The sequence below is a fragment of the Guillardia theta genome, assembly GCF_000315625.1.
Source record: "Guillardia theta CCMP2712 unplaced genomic scaffold GUITHscaffold_10, whole genome shotgun sequence".
Taxonomy (NCBI): Eukaryota; class Cryptophyceae; order Pyrenomonadales; family Geminigeraceae; genus Guillardia; species Guillardia theta.
In genome coordinates, this window is record NW_005434664.1 from 989,931 (window position 1) to 1,000,762 (window position 10,832).

General features: G+C 52.8%; 3 protein-coding genes across 3 annotated transcripts in view; 2 read left to right on the forward strand and 1 right to left on the reverse strand.

Moving 5' to 3' along the window:
• Positions 1 to 3,282, reverse strand: part of GUITHDRAFT_102581 (hypothetical protein) — a gene marked incomplete at both ends in the record, with an annotated part of 7,208 nt that extends 3,926 nt beyond the window's left edge. Inside the window, 11 exons of the mRNA XM_005838892.1 lie at positions 91 to 168; positions 305 to 379; positions 736 to 807; positions 1,052 to 1,123; positions 1,292 to 1,354; positions 1,606 to 1,669; positions 1,718 to 1,777; positions 2,247 to 2,291; positions 2,456 to 2,537; positions 2,893 to 2,962; positions 3,142 to 3,282. Coding sequence (XP_005838949.1) covers positions 91 to 168; positions 305 to 379; positions 736 to 807; positions 1,052 to 1,123; positions 1,292 to 1,354; positions 1,606 to 1,669; positions 1,718 to 1,777; positions 2,247 to 2,291; positions 2,456 to 2,537; positions 2,893 to 2,962; positions 3,142 to 3,282 — 822 coding nt within the window. The remainder of the gene's footprint in view (positions 1 to 90; positions 169 to 304; positions 380 to 735; positions 808 to 1,051; positions 1,124 to 1,291; positions 1,355 to 1,605; positions 1,670 to 1,717; positions 1,778 to 2,246; positions 2,292 to 2,455; positions 2,538 to 2,892; positions 2,963 to 3,141) is intronic.
• Positions 3,283 to 4,214: 932 nt separating this feature from the next.
• GUITHDRAFT_102582 (hypothetical protein) lies at positions 4,215 to 5,630 on the forward strand (the record flags this gene model as incomplete). Its single annotated transcript, XM_005838893.1, has 6 exons — positions 4,215 to 4,787; positions 4,839 to 4,883; positions 4,934 to 4,964; positions 5,035 to 5,074; positions 5,414 to 5,500; positions 5,549 to 5,630. 6 exons carry the CDS (start codon positions 4,215 to 4,217, stop codon positions 5,628 to 5,630), a joined length of 858 nt encoding a protein of 285 aa, XP_005838950.1.
• A 3,205-nt stretch (positions 5,631 to 8,835) lies between these two features.
• Positions 8,836 to 10,832, forward strand: part of GUITHDRAFT_134283 (hypothetical protein) — a gene marked incomplete at both ends in the record, with an annotated part of 4,345 nt that continues 2,348 nt past the window's right edge. The window contains 7 exons of the mRNA XM_005838894.1: positions 8,836 to 8,900; positions 8,954 to 9,038; positions 9,092 to 9,145; positions 9,312 to 9,557; positions 9,598 to 9,747; positions 9,974 to 10,180; positions 10,549 to 10,619. Of these exons, the coding sequence (XP_005838951.1) occupies positions 8,836 to 8,900; positions 8,954 to 9,038; positions 9,092 to 9,145; positions 9,312 to 9,557; positions 9,598 to 9,747; positions 9,974 to 10,180; positions 10,549 to 10,619 (878 nt within the window). The remainder of the gene's footprint in view (positions 8,901 to 8,953; positions 9,039 to 9,091; positions 9,146 to 9,311; positions 9,558 to 9,597; positions 9,748 to 9,973; positions 10,181 to 10,548; positions 10,620 to 10,832) is intronic.

Here is a 10,832-nt window from a genome sequence, read left to right on the forward strand (position 1 = left end):
CTCCTCCTCCTCCTCCAGCATCTTTGACTTGGCAAACTCCTTCCCCCCTCTCGTTCCCCATCTGCCTGTCTGCCTTCTAGTTCATCTCACCTGTTCGACCAATCTGGATGAGACGAAGCAGCTCCGAAGGGCAAAACCAAGATTTCCAAACTCTTTGCTGAGGAATGACTGCAGAACAACATGGAATAAGATCGTCGTCGTCGTCGTCGTCATCATCATCAATATCGTCATATCTATCGTCGTTATCCTCCTCCTCCTCCTCCTCCTCCTCATCATCATCATCATCATCAGTTCGATGGATCACTTTTGGGTTGTTGATGAGCATTTTCTCTGCGGTGGAGTACTCGATGTATCCATTCTGATTGAAGAAATTCTTTGCCTGCACGTGGCGATATGAGACAGAGAACAGAAGAGAAAAGCAAAGATAATGCGGAAAGAGAAGAGACGGACAAAGTGAGGAGAGGAAGAAAGAGGAGGAAGAGGAGGGGAGGGAGAAAGAGGAGGAGGGAAAGGGAGGAAGAGGAGGAGAGAAGAGAAAGCGAAGAAGAGAGAAGAGGAAAGGAAGGAGGATGGTGGAAAGGGAGGAGGGAGGAAAGGGAGGAGGGAGGAAAGGGCGGAGGAGAGGAGAGGAAGGAAGAGGAGGAGAGAAGAGAGGGAGGTGGATGAGAGGAACAAAGACGAAGGAGGACGAGGAAGGAAAGTAGAGAGGAGGACGAGGAGATCCTTCGGACTAACCGCAGAGAGCTGAGATCGGATGAAGATTTCGGGGGTGTAAACTGCTCTCATGCCTTTACCGCTCAACGTGCCCTGAAAGATCATGAGGAGAAGAAGTCAAGAAGGCGGACAGGAGGGAGAGATGCAAGAGGAGGAAGAAGCTATGAGGGCAGAGTAGGAAGGAGAGGAAGCTGGAAGGAGAAGGAGGTTGCGAGAGAGGTTGGGAGGATGGGGATGGGAATGGGGAAGAGCAGGCAGATGGAGAGGAGGTGGGAGGAGGAAGCAGGGGGAGGAAGAGAAGGAGGAGAGGGAGCAAGGGAGGGTCTCTTTGAGTTACCTTGATTCTTCCTTCTTTGATGAGACTTTCAACCTTCTGATCGAAGAGCGACTCGTCGAAGTAGAAGATTGACTAAGCTATGCACTCCAGGACCCTCGACTCCCCCCCCCCCGGCCTCCTTGATCCTGCTCCTGCTCCTGCTCCTGCTGCTCGTCCTCCATCCCTGTCTCCTCCTTCCCGTAATCCCCCTCCCCCCTCCTTTCCCCTCCCTTTCCCCTCCCCCTCTTCTCTTCCTCGCACCTGCAAACTGGCGAGAGTTGTGGGGCGAGTGAGGGCGCTGAACGTTCCTCGGATACAAGCTTCCTGCAAGCGTGCAACATGAGAATCTCCCTTCCTTCCCTCCCCCCCTCATACGCCGCCTCTGCCACTATCAACACTCCTTCCCTGCCCTGCCCTCCCTTCCCTCCTCGGCCTCCCACTCTCTCCCTACTTTCCTCCGCCCCCATCCCTGTGTCCAGTTCATCGTTTTTCTTCATCTCATATCGTTTTCCATCCGCACCCTCCTGCTGACACCGGTGTTGTCTGGCCCCCCTCCCCCTCCCTCCTTGCTTCACCTGTCTCTCGATGTATGTGTCAGTATACAGCATCCCCCTTCCATCCTTCCTTGCACTATGGAGCCTGCGCCGAAATATCACTCCTCCTCCTCCTCCTCCTCCTCCTCCTCACCCATTCTTCGCGATAGAGTTTCGATCAGGAATTGAGTCGTGATGCCGAATCTCGATGCCACTTCCACCAACCTTGAGCAGAGAAAATCACATCACAGAGTTTGTCCACCTCCCTCCTCCCTCCTCCCTCCTCCCTATCTCCCTTCTCCCCTCCCACCTCCTCCTCTTCTCGTACCTCAAGCTTCCACTCTCTTGAAGGATCTGATTCGTTTCCTCCGCCAGTCCATCCAAATATTCGCTGGATGAGTTTCAATATGCGAGAGAGAGACTAAGAGCTGTAGAGCTGCCCTTTTCTCTCTCCATCTCCATCCTCCCTGCTCCCTTCCTTTCTCGCCCACTCCTCCCCTCCTTCCTCTCCCTTGCTTACCTGCATCTCTACCTCCCTCCCTCCCTCCCTCCCTCCCTCCTGCCTCTCTCTCTCCCCTCCTTCCCTCCTCTCTCCCTATCTCTCTCCCTTCCTTGCCCACTTCCCTGCATCGCTCCCTGCCTTGCTCCTGCTTCTCTCTCGGTCCCTTCCCTTCCTTGCTCACCTGGTCAACACTTCGCCATCGATCATGGAGATGCTCGAGTCCTCACTGCCAACACGTTCAAATCTCAATGTGTACATGAGCAGAGTGTGCTGAAGGAGAATGGAGGGAGGGAGGACGAGGCCAAAACGGGGAAAGGGGCAGGAGGGAGGCGGGAGGAGGAAGGGAGGAGGAGGGGAGGCGAGAGGAGAGGAGGGAGGGAGGAGCCCCACCTAAGGATTTTGTCCATCCGATCTTGAACATGTCGAAGATCGACGTTGACCGCAGTCTGAATATCTGTGATCTTCACTCTTCCTGCAAAGACAACAGTGATGAGTGCGCAAAGAAGCTGACAGAGCAAGGAGATGAAGATGAAGATGAAGATGAAGACGAAGACGAAGACGAAGACGAAGATCAAGATGAAGATGAAGACGGTGGAGGCGATGTGATGACACTTGAGAAGGTGGGTATTGTGGAGATCAAGATAAAATTGAGGTGGATGTGACGATGTCGTCGATGGCTATGGTTGTGGTTGTCGTGGTGGTGGTGATGATGATCATATCGAAAACAGATGAAGATATAGTATGTCAAACTACAACTGCTGGATGGCAGCGACGAGGATGCTGAAGGAACAGGTGCAAGGAAGCTGAGTCAAGGTTTGATGTGTTACCTCCATTCACAACGATCTCATCTCGAATCTCTTTCTCAAGATGCTCCGGGGTGACATATTCATTGCCATCCTGTCATATCATGTCGGCTTCTTTCCAACCCTAGCACCTTCCTCTCCCTGCCAGCTATCCTCTATCCCCTGCCCATCTCCCGGCTCCACAGATATCTCTCTCTGCCTCTGCCTCTACCTCTCTCTGTCCCCCACCAGTCCCTTCTCACCCCCTCCCTGTCTCTTGCCTCATTCTCTCACCAGGTTAACGATGAGGGTCACAAGACCGTTGGAGAGAAGCTTGATCAGCAGCTCGCGACAGTTCCGCTCGCTCAGCCTTGGGCGCGTCTCCTGCTTCTGCACAGCTCCCAGGAGCGCCTGCAGCGCCTCGATCTCGTCCATGGCGGCTCCTCCAACGATGTGATGCCAGCAGACCAGCAGGAACCTGTCGACCACGTCGCACGATCAGCTTGCTGATGACAAAAAGGTCGCATGCCTGGTATGTTATACAACTTGGTTTGCTTGCTCTCTTCCTTTGTGATATGTAGGACTCTCTCTACTGCCCTGCTCTTTCTGCTCAGCTCTGCAGTTCTCTGCTCTGCACCTCTCTGTCATGACCTGCTCGGCTACCTGCATACTCTGCCATGCTCTGTGATGACCTGCTCGGCTACCTGCATACTCTGCCATGACCTGTCATGACCTGACCTGCTCTCGGCTCTCCCCTTCACTCGTGAATTCCAGTCCACCTTCGCCACGATGATTTCGCAAGAGGTTGTGTAGGGGGGTACCCACTACACTTGTAGGGGTGGGGGTAAATAATTTTCAAATATATATGTTTTTATCTCTTTTTATTTGAAGTTTAGTTGATAATTAGTGGTAAATACTAAAACATTTTTCAAGTCGTCCTTTACATGGGGTAGGGGTGCTCCTAGGAGGGGATACCATGTCATTGAGGAAACTCGACACGGCCGCCTCTAGTCGGCTATTCATCACCCTCATATCCCTCGACTCTTGCAAGTCGCCGGGCGAGTGACCTTCTCTCAGTATTCTCGGAGTCGCAAATGGGCCCGGCAATGCATCGCACTCAGCAATGAGACCCGTCCTCGCAGCGCACCGCCATGCAGGAAAGGCGCGGCTGTAGTGATAGCTAGACGTCCTGCCCTCCTTGTTTGATCATCTTCTCCTTCTCCCCTTCTGTTTCACCACTCAACTCTCCTCTCTCCGCTCTCCTCTCCGCTCTCCCCCCCCCCCCCTTGTTTCTCCACTCTTCTGGCTGCTGTTGCCAGCATCGCAGTTCAAATCATTCAGAGCTCTGCTACACGGACCAACGCACCATGAAGATCCTTTGTTTACTCCTTGCCCTCTCTTCTTCTGTCGCCCAGGGAGCTATTGCGACTTACCAACATCAACACGTCAGAATTGCACTCCGGGCATGCACTCGCTTCTCCCCGTGTCAGCTCCGGTTGCGGACGCTGCGTCTCAATGGCGGAGCAGAAGTTAGTATCGACCAGCTGAAAGAGTTCCTTGCAGACAATCCTGTAGATCGTGAGGAGGAGGAGGCCAACCTGATGGCCTGGTTAGAGCAGGGAGACGAGAAGGGGGACTGCCCTCCTGTAGACGAGGATTTCAAGCAGGCCGTTGATAGAGCCTTGAAGATCTTCGAGCAGGAGATGATTGCACAAGGAAATCCAAACTGGAAAGCAGATTTGAGGAGAAGTCTGGGGAGCATCATTCCGGAGGCACTCAACACAACCATGAATCAAACAAGGCAGTCAATGAAGGAGGAGAAGCCCTCCAGCTCATTGAACCTTGGTTCTGTCTTTGTCAATGCGGCAAAACATGGAAATGTGACACAGATATACGACTGCCTGAAGCTTGGCCTAAAAGTCAACGTCAGGGCGTGCGAGGTATGGCGGCCTCTCTGTTGTCTAGCCAGGAATCTGATTCTGAATCTTCAGTACACCGGTTGGAGCCTCCTGCACTGGACCATCATGAGTGGCAAGGTTTGAGAAAGGAAATCGACTGAATCCTTGTGATGATTGCTGTCACGAAGGTGGATGCTGTCAAGCTCTTGATAAGTGCAGGTGAAGCATTGGTCAACCCATCGTCCTTTTTTCCCTGTGGCCCCTGCAATTTAGTGACGAACTCGTCCAGGGGCCAAGGTTGACGCAAAGAGCTTCAGTGGGCAGACGCCGTAAGAGCAACTTGGTTCGCGGTTGTCTTCCTGACGCTTCTTTTGTTCTCCTGACGCTAGTCTGCACATGGCCGTGCTCGAAAATCATCTGGAGATAGTCAGGGCTCTGATCTTGAACGAGGAAAGAGCATGTCGAGATGGAATCGGACTTTGACTCGTCCTTTGTCGCAGGCTGATGTCAATTGTCAAGACGACCAACGATGTACCCCCTTGCACCTCGCCGCTATGATGGGCCATGAAAAGATATGCACCTTACTGCTCAGGTCTGGGTTCTCTAGCTGAATGACTGCTTTCGTGTTCCCAGTTGTTTGCCCTTTGCCAATGTGATTGAACTTGCAGCTGTGGCGCCGACATTACGCTAAAGAATCAAGAAAAGGACACAGCTCGTGACGTGGCTAAGAAGAACACAATGAAGGAGATCGTTGGGTTAGGGGCAGATGCATGATCTAGATCCTTCCTCTGACATAGTTTCAGATTGCTGGAAGAGTGGAGTGGCCGCGATAAAAGCATGTCAAAGTTGAGAGATGTGGAGATTATTTCAAACCCCGAGCACTAGCATTACGAGGAAAAGTCTTGAAATCATTTCAGAGACATTCATCAATATATGTCCAGAAGAGAAAGGATGAGAGATGATAGATAAATGTTTTATTGTTAATAGTACAACGATCGTGGCATAAAGCCTCGATCATGATTGGAATTCAGATACCCAATCACCTTGACAACTTTCGTGAATGAACTAAACATGGAAAATGAGGAATTGCCAGTGAGCACGTTGCCGTTCTTCTTCACCTTTCTAAATAATCGACCTTGCTTTAGCCAAGGCTAACTCAATATTCGTCATGCATTCTCGTCCGTCGCTATGTACGATGATCTTCTTCGAGCAGCGATCGGAGGAGCGATCGCCGGCTTGCACGACTTGGTTTCGTTGAGCAGAGAGTCTTCGTAGCTCAAAATCTTCCAGGTAGCGCTTCTGCTCGTGATTGAGCTTGAACATCTTCTTCTTTGTCCGCACATTCACGTTCTCCGAATACGAGAAAGTCACATTCGATTTCGCCGAGGGTGCACATGGGATCGATACCATGGTAATGGCGGAATGGAAAAACTCCTTCAAGGATCGTTTTTGTCGTGTGAACGACTCAGTTTGCAACGAAAAATGTTTGCAGTGGAGAGTGAGGGGCACAGCAGTGACAAGAGAGTGAGAAGAGGAGATGGAGGATGGACACAAGATGGCTGAGCAAGAGCGTGGGAAGGAGTGGCGGGAGCAGTCAGGACGGGGAGGATTTTAAGGACTGGTGTTTATGGGGCGGTGCTGAAAAATACGAATGGGGTTCGGTCGAAACAGGCAGGGGTGGGTGGAGCAGTGATTCAAGGTGGGGTGGTAGAGATTTCATTTCTCAATCTTTGATAGTACCCACCCCTATTTTCCATACAATTACATATGGATCAAGAGGGGTACATCACCTGGATTCGAAGTGATGGGTTTTAGTTTGCGCACAACGGTAGAAGTCGGGGTGGGGTGGGGGTGAGAAAGGGGTGGGGTAGAGGTGATTTCTGAAGAAGGTTCACTGTGTCTAGTTTGAAAAAGAGACTTTTCAGCAAAACCCTCATGGAGCTGACAGTGAAACTGTGTCTATTTTTAGGGGTGCTTCCCTTACAGGTCAAGATGACTGGTTATGTCGCTGACACAAAGTTATCCCACACCCTACCCCCACCTCCACTTTTCTCTTCAGACTACCCCGTGTGCCCTGTAAGTGACAACACAAGGTCCTTAAGGCTGCTTCCACGTTGTGACTCTAATTTTAGGTCATGATCAGCACGGAGTGGTGGGAGATTCGAAACAGAGTATTTTCGAATTATCCTTTGCGTTGCAATGGCCCCCCTCTGAGATCACTTGAAGAAAAAAACACCCTACTTCAATGACCCTCACAAGGCCAGGTCACGGCCTGGAATATTACCCTCTAAATTTCAAATTGTCGACTACCCTCAGGCAAATCTCCCATCACGTTTGAAAGCATTTCAGCATCTTCTCCTGAAAACAGCTGCACGCCCGCCTCCCCTCCCTTGCCTTTCCACAGGTCAATTCGCCTCTCCTGTAAGCCTCTCAGTGACCTCTACGTTTCCGTTTAGATGTGCCCCATTCCCGGTCAAGCTGACCTTGTTCCCGGTCACGTTACCGGGCCCACATTCGAGCAGTGGAGGAGCGAAGGGACTCAAGGAGACGACGATGACGATGACGGCGACGATGACGGTCACGATCACAATGCAGCAGTCATGTCTCAGTGTCACTAGGTGTCGCCACATCACACGTGTTTGAGAGGCGGAAGGCATGTCAGGAAGGAGCTGGCCTCTTGTCGAGTAAGCAGGTGATGGGAAGATGGCTGTTAGATCTGGTTTAGGCGTTCTCTTGCACACAATCAAACGTCACAGGTGTAATCGGTCAGGTAGTGAGCAGCAAAGAAGAAATGTAGAGCACCGAGATGGATGGCTAGACTAACACATTGACACACATCTCGCGCCTTCGAGCGGAGACAACCTCAGCATCTTTTGTTCATCAGGGACGCACCAGACAAGCTTTCCATGCTTGTGCTTCGCCCGCTTCCCTTCACCACTGCACGCATGCGTCCAGCTCGAGCACAAGGACATGGCAAACTTCAAGGAGAAAGCAGGTAACCAACATAGCGCAACAGCTTATCGCCCTTTCGTTGATCGGAGTAGATGATAGCTACTCGGTTTTACTAGACGGAGATAGAAGAAGGAAAAAGTATGTCTCCGATGTAGAGGGGAGGAGAGCTGGAAGGGGGAGAGCATGTGAGATCTAGCGTAGACAATTTTGTTGCAACATGCTTTTTGCGCACTTGGTAATTGACGCATTGGGATGTCAACATGTAGCAGAGAGAAAGCATTCTTTACAACATTACCCGAAACACTTTTATGGTTGACCTGCTCGGCTTGTTTGAGCAACCAAGTGATCCCGCACTCGCTACAGGTGGATCCCCAAGAGAGAAAGAGGAAAGTTGGTGTTGCTAGTTTGTTTCCAGAAGTCAAATGAAGGACGACTGTTGCTTGTCTGATTGCTCGGAGCCTCCTTGATCCACTCTACATGATCTGCCCCTTCTCATCTCACCTCCTGCTCCTGCTCCTGCTCCTGCTCCTGCTCCTGCTCCTGCTCCTGCTCCTGCTCCTGCTCCTGCTCCTGCTCCTGCTCCTGCTCCTGCTCCTCCCATTCTTTCCCTTCATGTCTAGCCTTCAACTTTGCCATTTCCTCTTCATCATTCCCGTTGACCCTCCTGGTCCTGATATGCTCCCAGCTTGGTTGTGTACATGGTTCAACCCTCCCACGCCTCCTCCCTCCTTCCACGACAGGGTGAGGAGGCGAGCAGAGGACGGCAGGGGCAGCATGGCGGTGGGACCAGCGAGCCAGGGACTGGCAGGAAGGAGGGGCAGCTAAATAAATTTAAAAAAACTGAATCGGAGAACTTGCGAGGTCTAGGCGAGTGGGGAGGGGAGCATCGGCGGGGAGGGGAGGGAGGGGAGAAGAGGAGATAGGAGGGAGGGGAGGGGAGAGGGAAAGGAAGAAGAGGGGAGGGGAAGAGAGAGGAGAGGGGAGAGGGAGGGGGGAGACAGACTGCCATGGCAACCCTATGCTCGTTCCTCCCTCCTCTGCAAAATGAGAGGAACATGGGAGGATAGAGGAGGGAAATCGCGAGAGGATCGCAGGGTGGAGGTAGAGGACTCGGAGTATGCAGAGGACAAGAGGAAGCATGCTGAGCATGAGGATGCTTTTGCTGGTGCTGCTGGCTGCAGCCTTCCAGGAGGGCCGAGGAAGGTGAGAGGAGGGCGGCAAGGAGCGCTTTGGCGGGGGTGACCTGCGGAGCTCAGGGAGTATGGCCTACTGGCAGAGGAAGGGCCAGACATTGTCATCCTCCATCCTGCCAACGACTCTCTTGTCGAATGTCCGATGATGGTGAAGGATAGGAGAGGAGGAGGAGAGGGACTGGTGAACTGAGATGGCTCCAGATCGCGTTTTACGTCTCCTCTTTCTGTGTACAGCGGCTGGGATCGAGGCTGACGGTAAGGAGGGAGGGAGAGTGGAAGCGAAGAGGGAGGGAGGGAGGGAGGGAGGAGGGAGGAGGAAGGAGAGAGGAGGAGGGAGGGAGGGAGGAGGAACAAGGGAGGGAGAGAGGGAGAGGGAGAATCAGGGAGGAGGGAGAAGAGGAGGGGATGAGCAGGGTCGCAGGGAGTCTACCTCTACCTCAACCAGGAGAAGATCCTCGAGTCGGACCTCCTGGTCCATGGCAACGACGGCAGCGCGCAGTATCATGCGGTGAAGCATGCTTGCTGCGGGGGATGGCGAGGAAGGTTGACGGGCGAGCTGCAGGAGGTTCCACAACTACGCGCTGGGGTGTATGAGGTGCATGCGAGCTTGCGCATGAGGCAAGGGTCTGAGCACCTGTCCGCTCGAAGTGCTGTGACAACCTTCGAGGTCCATGCTGCTGCTACTTGATGATGCTCACGTTGCTCAGGTGCTTGCTCCTCTTCAGGAAGAGGAGGCAGGAGGGAGGGAGGGTGGAGAGGAGGAGGGAGAGCAGGAGGAGGCGGAGGAAGAGCTTGAGGGTAGGATGTTCCGGCGTTGTGCGGCGAGAGAGGACGTCTGCAGGGAGGAGAAGATCAAGGTGAGATGTGATGAAGAGAAGATGATCCGATGATGGATGCCAGAGATGGATGTCGTATGTGCTCGATCACTTTGAATGATGATGGTGATGTGTATGATGGGAGCAGTTCGTGCTGCAAGTAATGTTGATCTTGTTGATGATTATGTTGATGACGATGACGATCACGACGACGACGAAGACAATAGCACGTGTTGCCTAGAATGATTTTCCTTTACTCTCTTTCAAGGCGAGTTGCAACTGCACTGGAGACTGGTTCGGGGACGATTGTAACTACAACTTCATGGTCAACTCTTCGTATTTTCCAGGCATGACTGCGCATGCTCTTGAGACGTTAGTGATGTCGGTCGCAGTGCATCTCAAGAACACCCCATGTAGTTGCAGAAGAGTGTCAGAGTGGTACCAGGCAAGGAGGGTGTTGGAGGTAGGCTGTCAGGTAGATCTCCGTGAGATGTCTCAAACTTCTCGTTTGTTTGCTCTCCTCAGGCTCAGATCTTCAGCTTGCATCGAACTGATGGCTGCAACGCCCGCGATACTGTCGAGATATCCCTCGATGGAAAGGCAAAAGATTCCCATCCTACTGTTCTCCCCTGCTCCTCCCCTTGCTCCCTGCTCCCTGCTCCCTGCTCCCTGCTCCCTGCTCCCTGCTCCCTGCTCCCTGCTCCCTGCTCCCTGCTCCCTGCTCCCTGCTCCCTATCTCTGTTCCTCCTCTTCTTTCTTTCTTCCCCCCCCCCTCCCCGCGCTCCCTTCCTAACTTCTCCTCTCCCTCACTTTCGTCCTTCGACGCTTCTCCTTGCATTTCAGGCGTTGGGAGCTCAGATGCACTTCCTTGCTCTTGGATTGTCGGCAGCTCTCAGGAAGCAGAGAGCGCTTGTGTAAGTTCAACATGTCAACACATAATGAGCAGATGGAACCTTTGTTTTCATTCGCTCTTCACCTATCCGCCTTACCTTTCCCCCCCCCCTCCCCCTCCCTCCCTCTCTCTCCCTCTCCCTCCCTCTCTCTCCCTCTCCCTCCCTCTCCCTCCCTCTCCCTCCCTCTCCCTCCCTCTCTCTCCCTCTCCCTCTCTCCCCCTCTCTCTCCGGTTA